Here is a 27,730-nt window from a genome sequence, read left to right as displayed (position 1 = left end):
GAGCCTAAATGTGGGTTCCAAAGATGAATTCCCAAAACAGTTTGAAAGTCTTCCTCACTGGTGTACCCTAAAGTTCCAGAAAGCCTCCAAGTCTTTTTTTCCTGATAGGTTGACCCAGGACGTGATCCCACAAAATCCTAGTCTTCTACCAAGCGGGCCAACTGAGCTCACCTTCCTTTTGTCACCAGAATCACTTATGACCCCTGTTCACGCATGTGTGGGCATTTGTTGACTTTAAATCCCTGGCTTAAAATATGAAGATAGAAAAAAAAAAAGTAAAAAAGACCATTAAATTTCAGAATAAAATAAATTTTATTTGTATTCACCGAGAGACACATTAGAATAAGTAAGCTCAGGAAATTTTACAAAGTCAGATGTTCTTCCAATCTTTTTATCATCACGCACTGCTAAAGACTGGACAGAGAGGGAACAAGTAGAGATTTGGGGAAACATCTACATTTAGCCCTGTAAGAGGAATGACTGTAACAAGAGGTACATTATTTCACCAAAGAACCACTTGCCAGTCTCACTTCATGGCTTGCTTCCTTCCTTCCTTCCTTCCTTCCTTCCTTCCTTCCTTCCTTCTGTTCTTCCTTTCTTTCTGATTTAAAAATATATCCTCAGGCATTTAAGCAATGCATATGATCCAGGCCATTAAGTAAGATGACTGAAGATCTATTGCTTTTAAAATCCTAGATCTTTCAGAAACTTTAGTTTACACCTTATCAAGAATCTATAGCATTGGACGTCTTTCAAAGTCATTCCACTCTCTGAGAGTCCCCGATTTCCAAAAGAATTAACAGACAGAAAGTCATAATCTCCAGGATTTTGTCATCATTAAAATGAAATAGGCATCCGTGTCAATAGAAGCACTGACACCAGCATAATAGTTCAAAAACTCTTCTTTCGAAACCTGAGAGGGATAAAGGGCAGGGGAAAAAGAAGGAAATGGTGTCAAAATATGTGAGACATGGTAAGGCATTTTACATTCTCCCTCAAATGTTTTCAACGGAGTCTGATCTGCCACTGACAATCAAGCAGAGTCAGGTAACTGACTCTGAGATCAGGGAACCTGGCTTGCCCCTCCCCTCTGAGGTGGGGCCCTTGCACGGTAGGCTAAAGACCCTACCTGCCCACTGACCATCACCTTTTGCATTAAGATAAAAATGTTTAGAGCTGTGCTATCCAATACAGTAGCCTCTAATCACACATGGCTTTTTAAGTTTAAATTTGTTAAAATTAAACATAATGAAAAACTGAATTCCTCTGTTGCGCTAGCCACATTTCCATTGCTCAATCGCCGTATGTGGCTAGAGGCTGACATCTTGGCGAGCACAGATGGAGAACATTCCCATCATCACAGAAGGTCCTATGGGACCGTTCTACTCCAGAGCATACTTGGCATGATTATACTTGTGATTATTATTAATACTTTAGAGAAATTTATAGCATAAATGTACAGGTAAAAAAGCTCTTTAAGGAAAGGAAGTTTAAGTAAGATGACTGCAATAAAGGATAGAACTAGAGAATGGGGTGCTTCTCAGGATCCTTGGACACCCAGGAATCCACGATGGCTGGGATTCAATAACAGGATGTAAGGCACTAGCCACGTGGGAGGTGCTAAAAGGCAAACTTCTCATTTTGGTCAGGATGTGTATTCGTGTTTCGTCGTTGGCCCTGTGAAGCCTATAATGGGCAATGAAATTAAAAGAGCAGAAATCAGTCTGTGGGTTCCATTTCTTTCTCCTCCCGCTTAACCCTCCCCTGTTTCTTAATACAAACACACAGAGTATTCTATTCCCCACAGTCTTAGGGGTACCACTCAGAGGCTGGGCATTGCGGGAACTTGCTTGGCCTGCCAAATGGGAGTAGTCCAACCCTGCAGGAAAAGGAATATAGACATCAAATTTTCAAACTCTCATTCTTGGCTCAAAATAATTGTGGGTGGGGGGGCAAAGTTACATTTTGTCCTTTTAAAAACATGAGCAAGTACAATTTGAAAAGGGCCTTATCATTTTCAAAGAATAAATTTCATCCCTTCAACTGAATTATCACACAAGCAACATTTTAAATGATCCAAAAGCACTATCTGGGAAGTAAACTTTTAAAAGAAGCATGATATGTAACATGTTAGCTATTAAAGAGAAAAATATTTTGGAAAGACTTTAAAACAGAAACAAAAGCTAGATGAACTCTTTTAGTACAGGGTTGTTAATGTTTCAAGCCTTAAATTGAGGGAATTCTGTTAAATTAGAAAATCATGTGAATGGCAAGACACAATATGATAATGTGGTAAATTGACAAAGTTGGTATTAGATATTAAATTAGATCTAACTTTGTAGCTCAAAATCTTCTTAATTTCTGGTTCCTCAAAGCAATATCTTAACTGTTGCCATTATGACTAATTCTTGCTTTCAATGCATACATAGCTTACCCACTACGAGCATGTATAGATTTTTTAAACAAAATATTTGAAAATTTATATCATAATGTCACTGAAATTCTGCTTTATAAAACACCTTTTCAGCTTCAATTTCAATTAAAGATACTATCAGGATAAGATTTACATAAAGGAACTCCTCACTATCTAGAAATGGTTTGAGTCACAGTTAGATAAATAAAGTCCTGCCAATGAACAATTGGCCTAGGGCTGTTTTCAGATATGTGGGAACTTTTTATGACTAGCATTTTAATTACATTTATGTGCAAACAGATATCTCCAAATACCTGTAAAACATATATGCACATAAGCCGGCACAGCTCTTATAATCTTTACATAATGACTTGCTTAAGAACCCATCCTTTTTAGTGTTGGTGAGACGGAAGTAGATTTTCACTCAAACCCTAAGTGAGCTCAATTAGAGGAGCTTAAATTAATGGTGATTTACTCTATTTACTGTGCAGCTTCAAAGATAATCTTAAATAAATGGTTGTGGAATGATGTTGCTAAATGAGATGTGAGGCATGACTCAGGATGAAATCTATGGAACAGAGTTTATTCTGCAGTCCCCTTGGAAACTAAAAGAATGATCCAGGTTTCAGAAGGTAATGCCTGGTGTTTGGTAATGCTCTGCATTTGTGCTGCACTTTATCCCATCAAGGTGGAAGCAATCGGAGGCTCACTATAACCCCGGCAAGAGAAGCTACTCTGCCATCTGTCATTTTCTCTCAATTACAGGTTCCTTTTCTGTTCCAAGGCTCTCTCAGAGCACGGGCCATCATCAGTTCCGCATGTGGTCTGAGTGTTTCTAGGAGACCAGCAACTCAAACCTTTCAAGTGTAAGATCAAGATGTTCCCAGAATCAATACCCGTGTCTGAGTGCCAAATGCAAAGGTTTGTAAAGAAAAAGTTATTCAAGTCTTTCATGACAGGATTACAAACTACATACTCAGATCTTGCTTCAAAATTTCAGGGGCTTGAGCTCTGAGTCACAGGGTCCCTCTTAAATTTATTATGGGGTCTCGTGCAGAATGACACATCTGAGCCGTGCGGCACTTGTCCCTATGTTGGGAACGAGAGTGGGAACAGGAAACTCATGGTGCTCACAAGAACTTTGGTGAAACAGAAATGGCATCAACCATGTTCCGTGGCTGTTAGAATTTGTGTCATACTCCAGAGAAATCATAAACAAATAAATTCCATTTATGAAGAGTAAGAAGACTCTAGAACAGGTCGGTTCATTTTGAGATTTTTCTTTCCCTGATATGATATACCTTTCTGGTTGTTGCAAGTTCCATTATCAAAACCTCAGCTACTGGTCGGTGGCTCACATTTTCAGCGGGTTCACTCCTAAAGAGCACCTTTCACTCTATTCTGCTGAGGGAAGATACTGGCTTTGGCGAAGCAGGTGTGAAAATAAAACAAGAAGGTCATGCTATTCTCAGAGAGGAAGAGCTGCTTCACCACAAGCTTCTCACCACACCAACTGAGGTGGCAAAAGAGCTCTTCTCACACAGCAGCTTCTCAGAACCCCCATCAATCATTTGTTTATGTTTCTTTCAACAGATTTCACTCGTCATCTGTTTTATAAGACTTAATTTTAAGGGACTCATTTAGTAACTTGGTTGTTTTTTTTTTTTAAGACAAGGAAAAAGCTAGTTATCTCTCTCTAAGTTATATAGTTTCCACATCAGCAACTTGGAGGAGTAGAAGCACACTAAGAAACTGGCTTTCCAAAGGATCAGTTACATGAAGATGACATTATACGACAACCTATCAGATCCTTTGGCAGCTTTATTTTTCCTTGAATCATAAGCATTTCTAAAATTGAAAACTTTGCTGCTTCTTTCAATAAGCTCTTAATTTACAGCAGCAGCTTACAATTTCCAGGAAAGCAAGTTTGTTGACCAATCTGAGAAACTGGAATTTGGAGGTGGGGGGGGTTCTTTTATGCCCCAGAGGGTTATGTATAAATCCAAAAAGGTATACCACTCAGAGGATGTTAGTAGAATTTCATGAAGAAGGAGCAGAAGGGCCCCACACACCAGCCAAGAATACATATTTGGTTAATTTCATCTCTCCACTTGATTAAACATCAGCAGAACAAATTGCCTCTGTAGGTTACCTAAAGAGGGTTGAATCATTCCCTACTTGTACTCTCATGGCTCAGCAAGGCAATTCACAGTGGCCAAGGGAAGTGAAATGCTGACAGTGATCTGCCTCCAAGAATAAAGGGGTCTTTTCCTGGCAGTGTCTTGATAGACTTCCTACAATCAGTAAATTTACTGCATGGTCCTACAGCACATTGTCATAGGAAGGGCCCCGACTATCCTGCCTTCAGGGCTGATGCTTCTCCTCCTCTCTTATCTCTGAACTCTGGACTCTTGGTTTGGGTTCAAAGCCAGTGGTTTTGTTTGCATTTATCCTATAGCTTCTTCCTCTATCCCCAAAGCCTACAGTAGAACAGGGCACATAGTAGTGACTCAATAAATATTTACTGATGGGATGTATTCAACCTTGAACTGTGACAAAGGCAATCTGCAGCCTTCTTGGCGGGGACCCAGCTCTGCCTTAAAAAGCTGCTCTTAGGGTATAAATGTTGTTCCGTGTTGCTACCAAACTACAAAGAGCCATGCATCACCCTCCAGAGTGTCATTTGGGTCTGGGACAAAATCCTATCAAGATTCGAATATCTAGGAAAATTAGCCGTGCAGATGGGCTGGAATAATTCTGCCTCAGGCTGCAATACCAAGACTTCTTCAGGCAGGATGGGAACCAGCCCTTGAAGAAGCTGGTTAGGGTCAGACCACCATTCTTGCCTAGTTTTGCCTTTGCCGGGTAGGGCGGGGGAAAGGGTTAGAACCCAGATTCAGTATTGATATTGGTGGCTTCTTGTGGCCAATCCTGATTCTCAGAATTTTTACATGCTGTTTCTGTTTCATGAAAAGCTGCTAAGCTCATCCTCTTCTCTTTGGCTTGTTTCCTTCCTTCCTGTCTGGGGTCCTGGCCCCAAAGGTAAAGTGCTCCTAAGGTTTGGAGATATTTCTTTGTGTTTAGCTTCTGACCTCAGTATTTACTTTTTAAATTGGAAATGGAGTAATATTTAAATTGTGTAAGTTAAATAAATAGAAAATACATCCAGAAAAGTGTTGTTAGCAAATGATTTTTCTTAAATGACTGTTTGTTCCTCCCCTGCTACCAGAAGGAGTAAGAGTTAAATTATGAGTGAGCCCTGATGAGGCCAGAAATCACAGATAAGACTCAGAATAGGAATGTAGTGATTCTTGACCATCAGATTGTTAGATCTTTTTTACTGGGCACGGGGGTCCTTGGTGGAATCCTCATTTGTGGGCCCAGAATCTGACCTGCTGGAAGGGAGACATCTGAATGTGGCCAGATACACGCTGAGGTACAGGTTATCTGAAATCTGATAGCTGTGCCCCAATTAGACAGGAAACAAGAGAACGACTGGGGAAGACAAAGCTGATAGCTACAACCTAGTCCTTATTCAGAATCACATGCTAACTCTCCAATTAAGCAGAGGTATGATTCATTCCCAAAATCAAAGGCACAATCTATCTAGAACAATACACTTGAAATCATGGCCAGGAAACCTGGGACCTCTCCTTCGCCATCATCTGCAAGGTGCAGGTTACAGAAAACATGGATTTTTTTCCCCTATGCATCCCATCATAATCTCTTCTGGATTTCTACCTCATTTCTACATATTTCTTCATAATACCTGGCATCTTTTGGCCTGTCAATCTCTACATAAGCCTAGAGAATAAAGTCAGTGGAAAGCCAGACTTGTGCAATCAATTTCTGAAAAACTAGCTTCCCATAATTTGGGGATGCTCCCAACCTCAAGAAAAAGGTCATTTGTCCAGCCTGTCATAGGGAAGTGGGAAATTGGCTTCTTGACAACAAACAAACTTCTATGATTCTTATCTGGAAACACATGCTTTCACAAATTTTAAATCAATGTATATCTTGATCTCCACTTCCAACTCTCTGAGATAAAAAGTAAACAAGTGAATTAGTACAAAATACAGTAAGTGTGTTTGATTGACCCTAAACCCAGAGCCACTTAAATACATGGGATCTTAAAGGGGACTATTATCTCAATCCACATCCCCAAAGCAGGGGATGAATGCAGCCAGGGACAGAGGTGACAAAAAGGACTGTCCTTGAGTAACAAGGCAGGTAGTCATAGTCAAAGGGCTGTCACTGTGCTTCTACTTCTGGCCCCAGACACAGAACACACAGAGGGACAGTGGTGGTTTCAATATCTATTTGCTAGTAGCTGGGGCTGCCTTTGCTTAGAAGCCTTTCATGGGGATACTCTCACACACTGACAATATGAAGCCAAAGCTTAGATCTGGAAGCAGAACACTTTGGGCCATGAAGTGTCAAATCTTGGGCCATGAAGTGTCAAATCTTAGAGTAGCAGGCCTACTCAAGTACCCCACCCCCTTGTACTGGTAGGAATGTCAATATTATTGGCCCATGGCAGGGACGGGGGAGATGAACATTCCACCAGACGAAAGCTTGCTGATATGGTCTGCTCACTCACAGGGCAAGAGATCCCACATAATATCTGAGAGCACAGCCCAGCCTGAGACTTTAACCACACGGATGGTCCTAGCTCACCTGCTCAAGGAGTTGGCCTCCTCTCTCACAGACACTTTAGATGACCCAAAAATGTCATTCTAAACCTACTCACCAAACTGAGGCTTCCCTAAACCACTGGCAGAGAAACTTAAGATTCAGGTATAAAAATTGAGGCCAATGTGTGGTTCTTCTGGTCCCAATTTGGAACTGAAGCACTTAAATATTTACAGTCAGATATAAAAACAGGTGAATTCTCCCACCTAGAAACAGACCATCTAAAATGGGGTGGAGAAAGACTGTGGGTGCGTGGGTAGGGATTGTAATTAAAATAGTCAAACCCTTATTTATGGCCAAAGAAGACACCTATGTTTATTAGACATGTGTATGTATCCTAGAGCCTGGCTCTAGTAGCTTTTTGAATCTTATTTTAATTAATCCCTCTAGTAGAGCTAAGGAAACAGCTTTAGCAAAGTGAGGCCACAATGAACTACATCCTGTCTTTTCTGCCCCAGAAGATGCAGTGTGCGTTGACACGAAAGAAACTGGGATGAACATGAAATCAAATGGGATCCCGGTTCGGGGCTGATGTTTAACCATTTGGAGCCACGTGGCCATACCCAAGACCCTGGTCCCCAGGTCCTACATTTAGAGCTTCCAGGCAGTTCTCATCATGACAATGAAATACACATCCGTGTCAATGGACGCGCTCACCCCTGCGTAGTAGTTCATAAACTCCTCAGGGGTCACCTGCAGTGGAAAAGTCAGACACAAAAACAAAACTTTGCTTCCCACCACTTCAGTAGAGGCCCATCACCAGTACCTGGAAACGAGAGAAAAACTTGGGGCAAGGCTCTTTAGTGACACAGATCAAAAGTAGATCTCAGACGAGAGGAAACAGTCAAGTGGAGGATGGCCACGAGGGGTAGCAGAGGGTAAAAAGGAGTAGAAAGTCTTGAAAATTTCCAGACCAACCGAAATGAAAAGCAAGACACAGGCTCTTGCCTTTCTTTAAGTGCAGGAGCCCATCTGTTTGGATAAGTGTGACTGAAACGCAGAATGAGAAAGAAGTTTCTTTAGTGGTAGTTAGTAGTTAGTATGGGCTTTCTGCAACATGTCAGAAATAGTGCTTCGGGTTCTGGGTCAGGGCAAGTAATGGTTCACCTTTCAGAAAGTGGGATTTTGCCCTGTGGATAAAGAAACAGATTTCTACTTAAATACTCCATGGTCCTGTGTTTTTTTTTTAAATAGAATGTACACATTTCAAGGCACAAAGTGAGTGGGAAAAAAAAGGCAACCTCTGCTCCATGCCTTCCCACACCCCCTAGGATGGGTCCTTTCTCCATCCTGTGTCTATTAACTGTTTCTTTGGAATATCAATTAATGTGTTTACCTAGGCTAGAATTTTATTTTATTTTCCTTCTAGAAAGAAGAAACAATAGTTATCAATCTTATTTTTTAATAGGTATAGACGATATGTACGCTACAATTCAACTATACGGGCTGACGTGATTAGGTGACTCAGGGAAAGAACTGTTGTTTTCCTGTTTGACTGAGCTCTCTAACCAATCAATTTAGCCCAAGTACAGCCCCGCTTACACAGGAGGACACAGAAACAATTATGATGGCTGTTAGCCCTCAATGTTAAGTGTCAGAAAGGATTAAAAGCATCACAAAAAGTGAAACCCATAAATAAATAATAAATAAATCCATATAAATAAACCCATAAATACACCCATAAAAAATAAACCCCTCTTTCACAGAATGCCCACCTATATCTTCTAAGAATCATGGAGTTGACTCACCCACTTACCTTTTTTGCAATTATAAGTGAACAGAGAAGAAAAGTCACAGGATCCATATTTCACTCTCTATCCTAGCTCCCACATGAACCCAAAATAGTAAGATCCAGAAGGAAGAAAGTCATTGGACTGAGCTAATAGTTAAGCTGGGCTTTTCAGTGGCCTAGAAGTAGAAGTTGATGTACATAGCTTTTACTAAAATCAGAATACTCTTAATGTTCTCCATTCTTCAATTTCTTTACCTATATCTTCCTTTGCATTCATCCATTATCTAGCATGAAACCCCATCTGAGAGTCAGGTTACATAAAACTGGACATCAGAGCTAAGATATTTGATCATGTCAGAAAAGGCTATCAGTTATTCTTAGTGAGGTGTCTGCTTGTTTCCTGAGATTCACCTTATACGGAGAATAGCCTGAATCGCAAATCCTATGATTTCCCCAAGTTTGCCCTCATCGTAGTAAAGCACCTTTCACTAATAATACCTGACTACTGAATTATCTTGTTGGACATTAGTAAAAAGTGAGAAAGCGGACATGTCTGCTCTTGGTCAGCCTCTTGATGATGCTACCTTAGCTGATGGACTATTTATTATATGATGGAGAGTGTCCCAGAGGGGAACAAGGGGAATATCTGAGTCATGATACAGAGTACAGTACCCTTTTCTCTGTTTAAGACTGATTTTTAAAAAATTGTAAGATAAGTTTAGGTTATTTGCATATACTCAGTAATATATTTAAAATAATTTTAATTATTAAAAAAAAAACTCTATGAGATAGATGAGACAACAAGACCCATATTCTCTCACAGGCTAATCTACTTCTGAGAGATTTTTTTAAATATTTGTAACTGTAAAATGAAATATATAAATGAAAACTTTCAAATATAGATATTAAAAACAAGAAGTAAAAAATCTCAACCAACTAGGGTGGGATTTAGAGAGAGAGTAGGAGAGAGGGTAGTGGCTGAGTGGCTTAGTTGGCTAAGCATCTGACTCTTGATTTTGGCTCAGGTCGTGATCTCAGGGTCATGAAATCAAGACCCACCTCAGGCTCCATGCTTAGCGGGGAGTCTGCTTGAGATTCTCTCTCTCTCCCCCTGCTTCTCTCCCTCTCCCTGCTCAGTCTCTCTCTTTCAAATATATAGATACATCTTTAAAAAAAAATAAGAGTGAATAAGGTTCACTTCATACATTATACAGTTGCTTTCATCCACATGACTTCTGTGCACCCATTTCTTGGAGGGTGGGGTATGGGAATTACTAGTACAGGACCATTACATCAAAATCCATGACTACTATAAACCCCAGGAGACTTTATGACTACTTGAGAGCTTAGCCCACAAATCTGAGCATCATCCTTAGCTGAGAAGTATACTAAATTTCTTGCCTTAGTCTAAATTCTGTCTTATTTGGATATGAGCTATATATTTTAACCATAAATGAGTGCACTGGCTTCAAACATAGCTATGCTTCACCATAAGAAATCTTGATGTATAAAACAACTCAATTTGGAAAGATATGTTAAGAACTAATTATCCTCTTTATGAAAGAATTTACCATGGAGTTTCTTTACATGAACAGTTTCTTGTGCATTTAAAATATGATTCAGTGTACAAAAGTCTGAATCACGCATCACATTCCAGAAACATTTTCATTATGTCTTTTAGGTGAGATCGCTCTATAAAACCCTTAGCACAATACCCAGTAGGTAAGTACTCAATAAATGATCTAGATCTGTAATTATGCCGCATAAGTTTCATGTACGTATTATATGTAGTAATTAAAAAGGGACACTTCTGAATCTTTTAGAGACAAGGATCTCAGATGTGAACATGATTAAGAGTCATCGGGGGCCCTTACTAAAATTGCAAATCCTTGATCTCCACCCGAAAATCATCAGGTTCTGTAGTTCTGCTACAGAACTACATATTCTGCCCGGTGGCCAGCAATGTACGTTATTAACCCATCCCCCAGATGATGATCGGGCACAGTCAGCTGGGCATTTATACAGGATCTGTGATATTCAGGTAATATCAAACACTATAACTGCTAAAAACCCCCAGTGACCTTTATGAGTATTTGAGAACTTGAGATGGCTTGTTAAAATAAATGTCAGAAAGGACAGGGGTGGGAACTTTAAATCAGCTGAATCATAACAACAGGCCACTCTGACTTGGGTTAGAGCAAAGAGCAGCTGAGGTTTCCCCTGGCAACGGGGAGAAGGAACCACCTGCAGAGAGCAGGCAAGTACACCCTGGGATCTCATGTAGAGGTGGGCTAATTTGGGGAAATGGCAGTTGACTATTTTTCCACTCCCATTTCAGAGATCAAAGGCTGGCTATGTTGGAAGAAAACATACGGTTCAGTTCTGTTATGTCTGTCCCTAAGCATTAGGCTGCCCTACAAAATCTACCCCTAACCCCTTCTTTTAATCCACCTCTATAATTCCTTCAACTAAAAGGAGGGGTATTTCTCTGTCCCCTGGGGGAAAATGTCAGCAGGAAGGAAAGAAAGGTAGTCCCCTAACCCCTTGCTAATAAGACTTTCCATGAAGTTTCACAGAAAAATTTGGGGGAAATTCCCTTCAGAAGGGGAAGCCTTGTTTCCTATTCCTACCATTGCCATTTTTCCTCCTGCCCAGGGCCCCACTCTTCTTCTTGTGTAAGTCGGGGGTGAAGAACCCTCCCTAGGGTTCTGCTGCACTGACTGGCAGCCAAGGAGAACACTCCCTTCCCCATCATCAGAGCGGCCAAGACACCTAATAGCAGAACTGAGGCCAAGTTCCAAAGTCCACTTACGGCTGTTGATAAAAGACAGACGACTGACACTGTCCTCTCAGCGTGACACAGCTGCAGAGATGCTGTTCCTTAGCCTATCAGACTAGGCATTTGTAGCCTAAAGATACCAGTTAACGGAGGTGGGGTGGTTGCCTTAATTTTTTAAGGCCACTGTAGTTTCTCAAAGCCCACTAACGATGAAATCAAAGCGAGTTCTGTTATCTGGCATTCCCTTTACTGAGGGCCTCCCTTAAATGACAGGCCTGCATAGCAAAGTGGGATGACACACAATGTTGTGGGGGTGAGTGTGAAAAGCACTGCCACAGCCTGAAACACCTTGTGAATCATGTTTCAAATAATTAAATTATGGTTTCATTTTGAAGTTGAATAGGCTCTGCTGCAGTCTAGTTCATTGGAATGTGGCTGGCTAAGTACGGTAAGTACAGTGACCATGAAATGGAGTGTTAAATCAAAGGACCACGTTGTCCAGATGATGGGGTTTTAGCCGTGTGTGGATCCCTTACCAATATATGTGCACACACACATATCTTATCACTTCCTCTCCCAACTTTCTAGATAGTCTCTAAGGAAATACTTTACTTCTACTTATAAGGAATATGTTACACATATCTCTTAAAGCTTTGGCTCTATTTCCTAACTAAAATTACAAATTTGACAGAAGAAATTCCACTGAAGCTAAGCTCTTCTACTTACCAATCCATCTTTGTCATAGGGTGAATCAAAGTTATCCAGAAACTTCCTGAATACTTGTTCCTCCGTCCATTCTCCATTTTGGTACTTAGGGTGGTGTTTGGCGTTATATACCTCACGAAGATCTTCAATTGTTATAACTCCATCTCCGGTCTTGTCTAACTTCCTAAAAGCTTGCATAATTACCTCTTTTCTGGCTCTAGACATTGGAGGCTAGACAAATAGAAAACACACACACACACACATACAGACAACGCAAGTAAATGAGCTTGTTTTGTATCATACATCACGAAATATCTGTTTCCTCTCAAGGGTATGAAATGGTTTGCGTGCCGTTAAACAATATGCATGACAATTACTCTGAAAAGTCCCTAGACCTGTTGCTGATCTTCTTCCCATCTCCTCCACAGTGCACTGACAACTTCTGAAAACAAAACCTTAAAATAGCCAACCCAAACCATGTGAAAGCCAAACTCAGCAGATACAGATTCATGAGGCCACTTACTCTTAATGTAAGGAGAAATTCATTGAAGTCTATTGTTCCGTTTCCATCTTTATCAAACCTCCGGAAGAGCTCTTCTGCCTCTTCCTTTTCCATGACCACGGCATAATCATTTAGCCCTTTCACAAATTCTTTGAAGTCAAGAGTTCGGTTGTTATTGTCATCCATAATTCGAAACACTCTAAAGAAAACATACACGGACACAAAAAGAAAGACCAAAAAAAAAAAAAAAAAACAGAGAACAAGGGGTAAGAATAAAGATTTAAGAATAAACAGTCTCAAAGTTTTTTAAAGTAAAATACAGAAGCCCTAGATTCTGCTCTGAACCCTCCTCCCAAAATAGGAGAGCCTCTTCTGAGCCTCTCATAAAATAAAATGTGCTATGCAATTCTAATTTTAAGACATTCTGAAAAATGCAAAGCTATAGAGAGAATAAAAAGGCAAGGGAACAGGGAGAAGAGAATAGGCAGAGCACAGGGGATTTTTAGGGCAGTGAAAATACTCTATATGATTTTTTAATGATGGGTATGTGGCCCTATGCACTTGCTAATGCCACAGAACTTTACTGTACAAAGAGTAAACCTTAACGTGTATAAATTTTAAAAAAATTATTTAGAAGGTCAGGGGATCCCAGGAAGGAACGTAGACGGTGACAGGAGAACCTAACTGTATTACAAAAGTTTGAAATAATCTCACTGAATGTGGGGTGGGGTATGCTGACTTGTAACTGTGGAAATTAGAAGAGTGCATAGGACTAAAGGCACAAGGAACTGCACATAGGCACCGGACTCTAGTTGATAAAGATATTTCCCATGGAGATTTGAGTGAGCAATTCTGACATGCTATAAGCTATACTGGAATTAAACAATTGAGTAAACAGAGGGCAGGTGCTGGAAGTTAGGTGTATCACTGTTGAAATGAGAATTTAGATGAGCTAGGGAGGAGGCTAGAATGGTCTGATGCATGCGGGTAATGGGCTGGAGTTGGAGACATTGATATGAACTCATGTTTAGCTTAATATAAATAAAATGATTACTTATAAAAATCTATAGCTATGTACATATATCATATATTTTCTTTTTCTGTCAGCTAAGAGAACCTAGAAGTAACACCCCATTAACAAGCACATCTAGAGCCTAGATCTTGGTTTCTAATACAATTCTTCAATAAAAGGAATGGGGATTTTTGGAGAAATGTCTGATTCTAGGACTGGGGCATGATATACAAGATGAACTTGGAATATCTTATACCAGAAAGTAAGGAAGTGCTCAAAACAAACAAAACTACATTGATGGGGCTACATCAGAGGGACACAGGAGCCAAGTGAAAGAGCTCCTAAGGCCCAGACTTCAATTTTGGGCAATAAAATAGTGCTGTGTTGTAACCCAAAGTATAAACTAAATATCCATGAGTCCGTATTGGTTTAAGTAAATGATTCAATAAAGAAATAAGCAAATATTATTTAGAAAAGACAAATTTCTCTTGTAGAAATATTCCAGATAAATTGTGCACATACTCTGTCCTCAAGGAGGAAAGCATAGTCCCCACTCCCTATGTGTGGCTCTGCACAGAGACTTCCTTCAAGGGTTACAATACAGAAAGGGAGGGAACAGTAACTTTACATTGGAGAAGCCAGACTAACATTGTCTCAGCCAGATGATCAAGGTCAACATCATCAGTGGTAAGCCAAGTTGACAGTAGGCATCCTCGACATGATGCGATGAAAATGGTGCTTCCCTAATGTGGTCTCAAACAACCATAACCCCAGTCTAATCACGAAGGAAACAGGAGGGGGTAGCTTCCACTTGAGTTGAAGAGTGATTAAGGAAAGGGCAAAACCAGTAAAGGGGCAGAGACAAGACGGCACATTTGAGCATGAACGATCCGATAAATGGATAAACTGGCTCATAGGGGCAGGGCTGTTAGGGATTGGTCTGGGGGGTGGGGATGCCGGTAGCAAGAGGGACTCAACTGAGCGGGTCAGTGAGTAGGTGAGAGGGCAGTGTCCCTGAGGGGTTTGCACCAAGGACAGTGATAGGATCCAGAATGAAAGAGGTGGAGTGTGGAAGTTAGTGTGATACGGTAGTGAAGGGAAGTGGGCTAGTCTTCCTGCTGGACTGTGGCCACCTGGCCACCAGGGTCCATGTGTCCACAGTCCGGACTTCTGACGGCACTGGGCTTCCTGTGAGAATTTGAGACCATTGAACGTGACAGTCCTGATACTCAGCAAGTACCTCACTGGAAGAGAAGCCGTCCACAACCTCCGCATGTGAGGCCGGGGCCCCTGAGGCTGCCCTGTACTTCTCTCACACACGATGTCACCACAGAGATTCTCACTTCCGTGACACTCAGTCTCCTCAGTCTAAGGCCTGTGTGGGGTCTGGAGGGGCCTTGTTCACCCACGAATGTACATTCACCTGGCTCATGGCAGGCTCTCCTATAGTCTGTCAGAGAGAGGTAATGGGGGGCTCGGTGGTTCAGTCAGTTAAGCGTCTGACTCTTGATTTTGGCTCGGTCATGATCTCAGGATGGTGGGATCAAGCCCCGCCTTGGGCTCTGCACTCAGCGTCTGCTTGTCTCTCTCCCTGCTCTCCCTGCCCACCATGGAAAGCTCTCTCTCTCTCAAGTAAATTAATTGATTAATTAATTTTTAAAAATCTTTTTAAAAGGGGGCGCCTGGGAGGCTCAGTGGGTTAAGCCTCTGCCTTCAGCTCAGGCCATGGTCCTGGGGTCTTGGGATCGAGCCCCGCATTGGGCTTTCTGTCAGCAGGGAACCTGCTTCCCTTCCTCTCTCTCTGCCTGCCTCTCTGCCTACTTGTGATCTCTGTCAAATAAATAAATAAAATATTTTAAAAATAAATCTTTCAAAAAGGAGAGAGAGAGAAAGCACAGGATCTGCCCACCGGAGGCTAACAATCTCTTTCTCCTTGGGTTTTGAGGACTTCTCCCACTATCGGAGGGTCTGAGGAATGCTCTATGGAGCTGGGAGAATCGCAGTGCCGTGGTGTATCCCACAGGCAATTCCTGTGACCCTCCAGAGGTGAGCAAGATAAAACCGCCTGAGAGCAACCTCCCCCTCTTCCACGCCGGCCCCTCTTGTCACAGCTGCCAGGAGCGTCTCTCTCCAGGTCCTGCTCCGTGTCTCTGGGACCTGAACTTGCCTCTCCCTTCACTTCCAGGCGTCCCAGGAGCTGGGCTCTCTTGTCACAGACACAGCCTTGCTGAATCTCGGACAAAGAACCAAAAATTGCCACAAGGGACCTCAGAGATCAGTTCCTCCAAACTGCGTTTTACAACTAGGGAATGGAGACCCTAGGAGGCCAAGACTTGCTCAAAGACCCAGAGCTAGTCATAGCCTCACCTGGCTGTGTCCCGCCTCTCTACTTTGGCCCCCTGCCACCCCCTGGCCCGGATCCTACCTGCCGAGTCCTTTGATGCCTGCGGAGCCCCGGGCCAGGCACTGCAGTCGGAGTCTTTCAATGGGGTCAGTGGCCGTGGTGAGCTTTTTCTTGGCCTGGACGGCCATCTCCCGATCATGCCGTGCTGTCCCTGCCATCTGAGAGGAGAATTCGCAGCACATCAGCAGAGCTCGGGCCTCATCAGCCAGCTTCTGGCTGGGCAGGGGGACAGCAGCCTCTCCCAGAAGGAAAACACTCTCACGCACTTCCTGGGAAAAGCCTCGAACTCCCCAGAATTTCCAACTTTTAGCTAGACCAACTATGTGCCTGGAGTATTCCTTGCTTACTTCTCTGGTCCTGAGGACATCTGATTTCTCCAGCCTGGACAACAGTTCTGGACAACAGTTCAAATAAACAGCCTTTCCCAGATACACTTTCATTTTGTCGAAACACTCCTACCACCATACAATGAAAAGTCCCACTTCCCTATATTCTCCTTTTTGAGTCGCCCTTCTATTATTCTTGCAGTTAGCATTCTACATATTCCCTTTGACTCCACATTTAATATTCTTCTCTTGGGCCTAACATTAATTTTTATTGTTTCTGTCTTGGCTGAGCTGCTCCACACTGGGACCTCATAATTCCTGCCCGTAGCTGGCACGTTTTGTTTAACAGGTTGGTGTTCATTACTACCTGGATTCCTGAGACAGAGAACGGTAAACAGATACTCTCTCTCTCCTGACAAGTAGATGTAAGATCTTTTTTTGTCTACAGTTTGGCTTTTGTGTTTTAAATATTCAGAAATAGGAGGGTGGGTACCATGAACCTCCCTCCTGAGAGGTCCCTGAGCCACACACAAACTCCTGCAGGGCGGTTTGGGGTTTCAGAACCTGCAGAAGTGGAAAGCGCTCTGGGATGAGGGCCTGGAGACCCAGGTTCTAGTCCAGACTCCAACTCCCTCTCAGCGACGTCTGAGCAAATCTCTGGGCCTCTGGTTTCTCCTTCTCTGTCAAGTAAAAGGCTTAAACGATTTTACAGTTCCTCCCTGTTCCAAAAACAACTAATCCTCCTATGAGCTCACTGACCCAGCAAATGAGGGATTCTAGAAATTACTTTTCTTAATGGGAGTTGTGAATGAAGGAGCAAGACAGTGGAGGGGTAGGCAGACACAGCATTCAAATGCAGAAAAGATGGTGCTGGAATGAATCTGCCCTTGGCTCAAGGGCTCCCCACGCCTTGTCCCTGGCCAAGTGCTGGCAATTCTCCTGAGGCCCACACTAAAAGGAGGGAATTCTTTTCATCGGGGCCGACAACTCTCAGACCTATGCTCTCTAAGGCTGTTCATCTACACTACAAGTCGTGAGTTCTCCCCCACAAAAATCTCATTATTTCACTTTGGAGCGAGGGAATCTCAGACTGAAAACTGAGACCACAACAGATAAGTCAGGGATGTGAATTCCCAACAGCCTCATTTCCTACCACATGTCCCAAGAGCCAGCTTAGAAGTTCTCTCCTTCTTGACTCACATTCTGGTTCCCACGACTTGAATGTAACTTGGGAATAATTCTCAGTTCTCTTAGACCCCCAAGGCAAGAAGGAGACCTTTGTCCAGTAGGTCCTGGCCGCTTTATTCCACATGAAGAAGAAACTGGTCTGCCCAAAGCTGGCTGGATCCTTCCTCGCTTCCTCCAGCAGCGAAGGAACGGGTTTGCCAGAAATCCAGATGGCCACCCGCCATGCTTTTGGAGGCTTCTCTCTCCACTCCCAGTGGGCCTGTACACACAGGTCCCCAACTCACGCAGCCACCTCAGCCACAGCCCAAATCAGCTGCCTTCCTGGCAGCTTTAGCCTCTTCAAACCTTCCTTTTCCTGTTACTATTTTGTCACCTGATGTCAAACCGACAACTCCTGGAGCTTGACCCCAGCTTCTAGCCCTAAGGCCACCCCATGGAAGGCTTCAGCCACAGTCAGAACCCTGGGTTTCTGTACGAAAACCCCAGCTCCCTCCAGGCACCCCCTGCCCCCGTAGACAGCTATCCTTGCCCGAGCCTCTTCCTAGCCCTGAGCAGCCTGAGCAGCCCTGACCAGAGGCGGCTAGCTGCACCACCACCGCGCCCCTCCCCGCCGCTGAGGGAGCTGGAGAGGCAGTCGGCAATCTTGTGCCCTCCTCATTCTTAAATCCACCTCAGCGATAGCTCCTTCAGGCCCCCAGCCCTCACTTGGTGCTATCTGCGCAGTGGTTGCCCCCCTCCCCCTATTCATCTCCCTGTCCTCATTTCCACCACCTCTCCCCTGCCTTTACACCCCGCCCTACTGGCTCTGGTTTGTCTGGTTTGACACCTCCTGTCATAGGGGCAGGAGGGGAATGGAGAGACACACAGGCCACAAACCAGTAACGGGATGTGTGAGAGACAGCACGAGAAAGGACCCATGTGGGGCCCTACTGACACACCTTCAAAATTAACAGCGTCAGTTGCTAGAGTTTATGGCTCCCCGACCCCGTGGTAGGCGTGTGCCCAGGCCTCACAAACGCCCAAGGAGCTGAACTGAAAACAGAAGCTCAAACAAATACACGTGCGTCCTGTTCACAGCCGCATTCCTCACGGTGGCCAAAAGCACAGAAAGCCCAAATGTCCATCCACAGAGGAACAGATAGACAGAACACGGTTCCGCTTCTCCAAGGTCACCCAGTCTTCAGATGCCCTACCTCCTTGTGGACCCGGGTTTGGGATCATAATAACACTGCATTAACCTCTACTGTTCCCATGCTCCTGCTTGGTCCTTCTGTGCAGTAAGTGTAACCTTGACCCACATAAAGAGTGGACTCGTCCGCTAATTCAATAGCTATTTGTTGGGTAGGTACCATTGGTCGGAGTCTGCTGGGTGCTGGGAACCCAAAGATGAACCCAGGTCTGTCCCTGTTCTTCAGGAGCCCAGATTTCACTAGCAGCTGGAGAAGGGGAGGTGCACATGGATGATTAGGGTAGAGTGAGAAAACAACAAGATTGGTGCTTCAGCAGAGAGCCGTGGGAATTGGGGAAGGGACCTCACATCTGGCCTTGAGGGGGGAGTAGCAATGCAACGGGCAGAGAGCAGGACCAAGCATGCACAGACACAAGAAGGAAAAGCCAAAGTCACACACTGATTCCATGTACAGGGAACATCAAGAACAGTCAAATGCACAGAGACAGAACACAGACTGGCTGTGACCAAGGCCTCGGGGAAGGCGGCCTTGGGGAGTGGAGTTTTTTAGAGGGGCGGGAGGGGGGTGATGAAAATGTTTTGGAACCTGATACAGATGGTGGTTGCACAACATTAGGAATCTACAGTATATCTTTAAATGACTAATTTCACATTATGTAAATTTCACCTCAATTAAAAAAAAAACAAAAAAAACCCCTGTGAGCTAGTTACAGTTATGGTTTCTATTTCACTGATAAAGCAACGGGGGGGGGCGCCTTCGGTGTGGCTCCCAGGAATTCACACACCGTTAGGACCGTGAGGTCACCCCAAGCCCCTCCTCCTTCAGCAGACTGGGGAACTGAGGCGTGTGCTGGTAAAACAACTTGCTCCCAGATCGTGGCTGACACCCAAACGTAGGTCTTCTGACGTTTCAGCAGAGCTCCTTCTACTTCACCACGTTTGTGAAATGAGATAAAAGAATCTCAAAGCACAGTAGGTGGTTCCCATCCACAGGAGAGCAAGGCAGAACTCAGGAAAGCCTCCTGCGGGTTTTATCTCCTGTGCCCGACCCCACACAGAGGCACATGGTGTCCTCTGGGGTTGACTCTGATATATTCAGTAGAAAGAAGTCCATTCCCTCCTGCCACGATTCTTGAAATGCCTGAGTTAACCACTCACATCCATGGCTTAGTTGCCTGGTTCATCAACAAACGTACGTTCTGGGCGCTGTTTTCAAGTCACAAGTGTCAGAGAGGAAGGATGACTCTGAGAAGCAACTCCTTGAACAGCGCAGGATCTTAAATTTGATTGAAGATTAACCACTGAAGTCCCGTGGTTAAGCAGGACAGGAAACAAAGTTTGGTAAGAACTGGGGGGTTTCAAAGAAAACCCAACAGGGCAGGGTTTTGGTGATGAAGGACAACACTCAGGGCTTCCGGAACTTGCCTTAAGGCTCCAGGCACCTGGGCAAGAGTCTGTCCCCAAACGTGTGTCACTTAACATCACTGCAGGACATAAAGCGTCCCTAGACTGCAGGAGACCCTCCCTGAGCCTCCAGGAGCCGGCCTGGTGACCGCCCAAGAGCATGCCCTCCCTAGGCACGGGGCCGCAGCGCCACCTAGTGTTGGCACCGCGTCTGCGCATGTCCCCAGGGGGGCTGGGTCCCTTTCTCCAACAAATGTTTATTAAGGGCTTACTTTAGAGCAGGTCACTGGGTTGGACTGGGGAAGAGGGAGTAAGGGCGTGGGGGAGAGCAACCCTACTACTCACTCATCACAAATCAGAAGAAGGTAGCTAACCTGACTTGGAGCAGGGTTTTCTGAAGACTTCTCAGAGAAGGGGCTGTCTAAGCTTTTATCCTAAAGGAAAGAGTAATTAACCAGGCTAGGGTTGTGGGGGCCAGAAGAAGGAAGGGCACCGTACACTTCCAGAGTGCCAAGGCCCAAACGAAAGAGAAAGTGGTATAATTACAGAAATGCAAGTATTCTAGCATGACTGCAGAATGGTGGGCAGGTGGTGTGATGAAGCCCTTGTTGGGAAAGGGAGGAAACATGGAAAGGGGAGATATGGAGAAAGATGACACTGGGAAGGTGAGCAGGCATCAGATCACAAGGAGCCTGGGACACAAGCTGGGCAGTTTGGATCCTGTACTGAGAGCAACAGGAGACGACAAAGGAGTTTAACGAGGCAGTGACAGTTTGTTGTCAAAGAGCCCTCTGATTCAGTATGGCACAGACTGGGGCCAGCCAGGTGAGAGGTCCTGCTGACTGGGCGGAGGTACTGGCAGCAGGGACAGAGAAAGGAAAAGAGATCTGAGATGGAGAGTACTCAAATATACGGTGTGAAGGAGAGGGAGGGCTCAGGGTTTGCAGAGATCAACCACCCCCGACCCCGGTCAACACCCCCCCCACTCCCCCAGCTGGTGAGGAGGAACGTTCACAGAGCAAATATAGGGAGGGACCTGGAGATGTGGGGCACAGGCCAGGTGGAGCCTCCAGCAGCAAAGCCAAAGGAGACTTTGCAGCAAGGGTCACTGGGGCTCCTCACACAGAAGCTAGTTAAGGCGCCCTCATCCCACTGTCCAGCTGCACAGCCTCCTGCCCCTGCCAAAACGCTCTGCTTGGATTTTAAATGAATCACTGTGGGACAGGATATGGAAAGGTAAAATTGCATGGAGGTCTGTCTTTTCAAGAGTCTCAGTCAAGGGCGCCTGGGTGGCTCAGTGGGTTAAGCCGCTATCTTCGGCTCAGGTCATGATCTCGGGGTCCTGGGATCGAGTCCCGCATCGGGCTCTCTGCTCAGCAGGGAGCCTGCTTCCCTCTATCTCCCTCTCTGCCTGCCTCTCCATCTGCTTGTGATCTCTCTGTCAAATAGATAAATAAAATCTTAAAAAAAAAAAAAAAAAAAAAGGAGTCTCAGTCAAAGTCTTCTTTGCAGAGTTCAGGGACAGATTTAAACTGAACCTTTGGTGCCTTCTTGCGGCCATAAGCTGAATTACAACTCCCTCGTGGCAGTAAGCGGAGAGAGGTCTCTGTCCCTCTCTCTGTCTCTCTCTCATGAGACTACACCCAACAGCTTACACACAGAGGTGGATCTTAAAACCAAAGAGAGAGCCCCAGAAGTCATTTATTCAGACACCGATATAGAGAGAGCACCAAGATCTTCCACATCCTCTGACACATAACAGGAAACGTCTCATCTGTAAAGCACACTACCCTCTGTTTTCTGTGACATTACACTTCTGGTTTTCCTCTTTCACAAAAAGGATGGTTGCAGGAAGGTGCAGAGGGAACCGCAGCAGGTTTAGTCAGGTCAGACAAACTTTAGAGGAAGGGAAAGCTAGCCTGGAAGTGTTGGGGGAACCTGAATTAGGGAAACGTGGTAGAGGGAACAGAGAGGAGGAGGGCTGCGGGCTGAGGAGGAGGAGGGAGAGCAGGCTGGCCTTGCCCGGACCGGGATGATGGGACATGGTTTTGCCCAGAAAGTCCTCTTTTGCACCCCACTGCCTGGGGTGCAGAGACAGGGGGACAGTGTGTACTGTCAGGGAACTGTCCTACTGAGGAAGTCACAGAAGCCCAGCCCCATGAAAACAGTAACTGCCAGCAGAGCCGTCCAGTCTTTGGAAGACTTCATGCTATCAAGCCCATTTTCCCCATAGCCAGGCCATGTAGTGAATCTTGCCTTAAAAACCCTTTGAGGCATTTCTGTAACCATTAAGTACCTGTGCCATTACATTAGCCATTTCAATAGCAAGGGACCCAGAGTTGCTATAATAGCTCTGTGTGATTTTAAACATTTTTCTATTTAGAGAAAAGAAAAGAGCAAGGCAATGTCACGAGTAGGTAGCTGCTGCTTAAACGGTAGAGCTTCGAACTCACTCTTAGAAGATGGAAGACATACTGACCTTCTCTCAAACCCACATCCAAGCCAAACCTTTCCCCATCTTGACTTTGTGCGGGTGATCCTGTGCCTAAGGGCCATCCATATGTGGATGGGGACATGTGGGGGTTTTTAGATTGTCTCTACTTGGGAACAGGATGTAAGACTCAAATTTTGATTTAGACTCAGTTCACCCTTTACTAATTAAAATGTCATCCAGGGATAGGGTAGGACATTCAACACATCGTGTTTGAAGGCAATAGTAGGGAAATATCAAACCATCTCTACTGACTCCAGTCCGTTTAATAAACTAGCTCCTGTTATGTAGCAGATGGCAAAATCCTGTAGCTCCTCAAGAGTTTCCCTTAGAAAATGCTCCTCTGGCATGAATTGGCTCCCAGCGCTCAGAGTAGCCTAGCAGGAGGCTAGAAGATGCCCCTCTGAGACTGAAATGAAAGAGCCAGATGATTTGAGGAAAGACATAGTTTCTGCAGTAGAGTCCTGCGAACCCGCACTCACCCCAAGTTTAATCACACGTGTGGGTCAGTGTTGTTGATGTCCTGGGGGATCCTTCATTGAACCCATTTGAGCTCAGTTCAGTGAAACAGACCCTTAGCATCTCTAGCTACTAACAAGGGACGGTGCTAAGTCTTCAGGAGGGGGTACAGAGCTATGGTTCCAACCAGGTACGATTTCACCCACTCTGCCCTCCCTCCCCATCCCCAGGGGATATTTGACAATGTTCGGAGACGTGTTTGGTTGTCACCGCAGGGGTCTGGGGTATTACAGGCATCTAGTGAGTAGAAGCCAGAGATGCTGCTAAGCTTCCTACAAAGCACAGGACAGCCCTTGACAACCAAGAATCTTCCAGTCCAGAATGCCAGTAGTCCCGAGGTTGATCCCCCCTGGGAGAGAGAAGGAACTAGAGCACCAGGAGCAACAAGGGCACCAGAGGTGTTGTTGATGACTCAATGTCCGTGCCCCACCCCAAGCACAGGAAGTTAGAATCTCCAGGTGTGAGGGCAGGGATCTGTACGGGGCTCAACACGTGGCTCAACATGGGGCTCAAAACCCCGACCCTGCGATCAAGACCTGAGCTGAGATCAAGAGTCAGATGCTTAGCCAACTGAGCCACCAGGACGTCCCTTCAGAGGGTTTTAAGATGCACCGGAGTTTGAGAATAGAAGTAAGCAACAGGAACTACAGGGTCCCTCTAGTGGCAGGAGTGAGACCTTGAGTGACAGGGCTGGAGGAGAACTGAAACGTAACACAGGATACAATTCAGGCACTAGGAGAAGTGTTAAACCATAATTCAAACCAATCGGGGGGCCATGTCTGTGGCTCAGTGCTCTACATGCAGGAGCACATGGCCTCGGGCAGTTGGTTCTATCAAACATTGTCGCCCTATTCCAGGACGTTGGCATAAACCCAGAGAACCCAGATCCTTGGCCAACCAAGAAAGTGCCAGGGGCAGTGGCAGAGTCAGCGCTGACACCTGAATGTGCTCTGGCGACGTCCCCATGTTCAACAGGGATGCTCCGGTGCTCAGACACTGCTTTGGGAATTCAGGGAAGGTCCCTGAAAGGAGAAGGAAAGCCAGAGCTCCAAGGAGGAAAGTGCCTTGGAGGGCTAGAAGGCATTCACTGCAGAGGAGGGAAGGGGACAACAGCACAGGGCCAAGCCAGGCCACACAAGGGGGTCCTAAACACAACCCCTCTCCCTCCTGCCTCAGGGCCTTTGCTCAGTTAGCAGAGTGATGTGCAAGGTATTGGTTTTGTTTTGGGGGGTTTTCTTTTTTGTTTTTTTCCGAAATCGAAATCAAAGCTACTGAGCTGATTATCTTCCATTATATTTGTCTTTTCCCACAAATTATTTTTTTAAAGATTTTATTTATTTATTTGACAGACAGAGACCACAAGGAGGCAGAGAGGCAGGCAGAGAGAGAGAGGGAGAAGCAGGCTCCCTGCTGAGCAGAGAGCCCGACTCAGGGCTCCATCCCAGGACCCTGAGACCATGACCTGAGCCGAAGGCAGAGGCTTAACCCACTGAGCCACCCAGGCGCCCCATTCCCACAAATTATTTTTAAAATTATTCCACAACCTATGAATACATGAAACATCTGGGTTTTGTTTGGATTGCTAATTTCCACATCAATTTGAAGTATGATGGTATGAAGATCTATACTTTAATGATAAGAACACACTGGAAATGAGACATCACTGAAGTCTGGCTTCTTATCGGGTTTTCTCTGTGCCAAAATACATTTTCATAAGATGTTTAAAATTCCTGCTTTAGCCTTTGTCGATTGGCAGGTTTCTCTAGAGCCCATGTCTCCTAAATCATTGTCTTTTATTCTCTCTGCTGTTCTTTGGGATGTGACTTAAGTCCTCGTATTACTGTTTATGATATGGCATGATTTGAGAATAATGCATTATAAATATCAGTGTTGGAAAGTGTCTACTTCATACATCTGCTTGAAATTTCATTTTATTAATTCAACCAGGGCCAGGATTCAGGCCCAGTAAGGTAGGGAACTAGGGTGCCATGTTTAAGGAGGCCCTTCATCTCAGGACTGTGCAAATGTCAACATTGCACTTGCCCAAGCCTAAGAGTCAGTGCCTCCTTAAATATTGTGCGCTAGGTGCCTGCTTTGCCTCACCCTGGTCCTGGTCCTGAAGTTAATGTCTGTTTACTGAACACCCATTATGTGCCACAAAACAGTGATAAATGGGACAGCCGAGGTCTCTTCCAGGAGTTTCCAGTCTGTTGAATTTGAACTACATCTGATGTTCCAGACACTGCAACTGGCTTATTCTAAAGTCTTTCCAATCTCCTTTGTCTGCTGCATTCCACTTTCAGTTGGGTGGCCACATGAATGAGTTCTGGCCAGAAACCCAACTGAAAGTACCGAGAGCTCTAGGAGAACTCTTCCATTTCGTTTGCCTCTTCCTGCCTTGAACAAGAACGCAATGTCCAGAGATTTGGCAGCCTTTATGCAGTCATGAGGAAAAAGCCAAGGGAATCACAGATACCAGCTTAAAGCCCTACTGTCACTGTGCTGCTGTACCAAGTCAGCAACTGCCTGACTCCACGCTCTTGTCCTGAGGAACCTGTCAGTCAGGTTCTCTATCACAGCCAAAAGTATTTCTAACTGATATAATTGACAAAAGCTTCGGTGTACAGAGCTTGGCTTGACCTTAGATATTGACCTTTACCCAGGTAAAATAACTAGCAATCCAATGTGAGGAGAGAAGCTCCCCCGAGAAATGGTCGAGAGGAGGTAAAGTGACTCCATTACAATCTGCTGTCTCCATAGAATTTTATCAGCACTCAGCAACCTCTGCAGCATTTTTGGCTACGAAGAAGTGAGAAATACTCTTCAGCCTTATACTCAAGAACCCATATAACTAACACAATGTGATACCAGTTTATTAAAGCCCAGAGGTCCCAGGCTTACGAGATCCTTATAATGAGCATCTCCAGGGAATCTCTGGAGGCAGGAGGCAGTGTAATAACACTCTCCTTGCTGTCTCCTTCTCCATCTTTCTCTGCCTTTAGTCTCTGGGGTTTTTACCAAGAAATCGCTTGCAATCTATTCCGGTCAGACAGCCTATTACACGAAAGATCTAAAAGAGGCAGAGTAAGAAAAGACCTAAGCTACACAAAAGTAAGCAAAGATTTGGCTGGATTTGTGTACAAAATGCAAAAAAACAAATAAACCAAAAAAAAAAAAAAAAGACAAAAGAAAAATAAAACTTTCATTCCATACTCCCTGGTTTTAGTGACTATGCTCTTAGAACCAACCAGGCAACATTCCAATATCCCATTTTTTCAGGTACCGTGAGACCTTGGCCTCAGTGATTTCAAACCCACTGCAGAGACAAACCCCAAATGTCTATCTTCTACTACTTTTAGATGGGAATAAAGGTCTGAGTACCATTTGTATTCTTGCAACATTAGAAACCAAAATCACTTAAGTAACTATTTTACGGTCACTGAAAATGCCTCCTTTGGGGTCATTTGTCCATATAATGTTTATTTTATAGCCACTTAGAAATCCAGCCAACTATTTGCATCTTGCAGGCTTTTAACTGATACTTCCAGAAAACCAAGAAGTGCCAATGGATAAAAAACCAATGTCATAGTGACAGTATCTGCATAGCTAGCATATCAGACAGAAATCATGTCCAGCTACTCATAATAGAAACACGTAATTGTCTGTGAATATGATAGAGGTTTATTTCCTCTCATGTAAAGGAGTCTGGAGGCATTTCAGAGAGTCTATGTCCCAAGGAACTACCATCTTTCTACTTTACCATTGTTTGTATCCTCAGAGTTGCTTCAAGTTACAAAAGAACCTTTGTTGCTCTCACCATTACATCCACACCCCAGGCAGCAGAGAAGAGTGAGGACAAGGAGAGTGCACTTGGCAGCTGAGTCATCCCTTCTTTGTGGCTCCCACAGCAATCCACCCAACTCCTTCCACTGAAATCTCATTGGCCAGTCCCTCAAAGGAGGCTAGCACTATGATCTGAATGTTCATACCCTTCCAAAATTCTTAAGTCAAAGTCCTAACTCCCGGTATTAAGAGGTGGGAACTTTGGGAGGTACTTAATTCACAAGGGTAAAACATGAATGGGCTTAGTGTCTCATAAAGGAAGCTCCAGAGAAATCCCCTGCCCCTTCTACCACCTGAGCAGTAGCACAAAGGTGATGGCTCTACACCAGGTAGGGGGCCCAACCATGCTGGTGTCTTGGTCTTGGATTCCTAGCCCTCAGAATTATGAGAAATAAATTTTTGTTTTTATAAGCTACCCAGTCTGTGGTCTCTTGCTAGAGCACTCCAAACAGATTAAGACAGCTAAGAAACCTAATTTTGGGCTGGGTACTTTGCCATCCTTCAGGTTGTGTTTATAAAGAAGAGGAAATT

At 44.5% G+C, this 27,730-nt stretch overlaps 1 protein-coding gene across 8 annotated transcripts in view; it reads right to left on the bottom strand.

Moving 5' to 3' along the window:
- Positions 1-288: 288 nt before the first annotated feature.
- CAPSL (calcyphosine like) overlaps positions 289-27,730 on the bottom strand; it is a 30,523-nt gene continuing 3,081 nt past the window's right edge. For 3 of the 8 annotated variants that reach the window (XM_044232777.1, XM_044232783.1, XM_044232805.1), the window contains exons 2-6: positions 16,261-16,397; positions 12,845-13,022; positions 12,343-12,552; positions 7,695-7,798; positions 825-913 (exon numbers count right to left, since the gene is read on the bottom strand). In XM_044232777.1, coding sequence (XP_044088712.1) covers positions 7,697-7,798; positions 12,343-12,552; positions 12,845-13,022; positions 16,261-16,397 — 627 coding nt within the window. In that variant the 3' untranslated portion in view covers positions 825-913; positions 7,695-7,696. Of the gene's footprint in view, positions 1,880-7,694; positions 7,799-12,342; positions 12,553-12,844; positions 13,023-16,260; positions 16,398-17,841; positions 17,912-27,173; positions 27,212-27,730 lie in introns of those variants that run through there. The other 5 variants (XM_044232769.1, XM_044232755.1, XM_044232762.1 and 2 more) reach the window with 5 other exon arrangements.

The sequence above is a fragment of the Neovison vison genome, chromosome 1 (assembly GCF_020171115.1).
Source record: "Neovison vison isolate M4711 chromosome 1, ASM_NN_V1, whole genome shotgun sequence".
Lineage (NCBI taxonomy): Eukaryota > Metazoa > Chordata > Mammalia > Carnivora > Mustelidae > Neogale > Neogale vison.
Note: the sequence above shows the minus strand (reverse complement) of the source record. Positions and strands in the feature narration are given on the sequence as shown.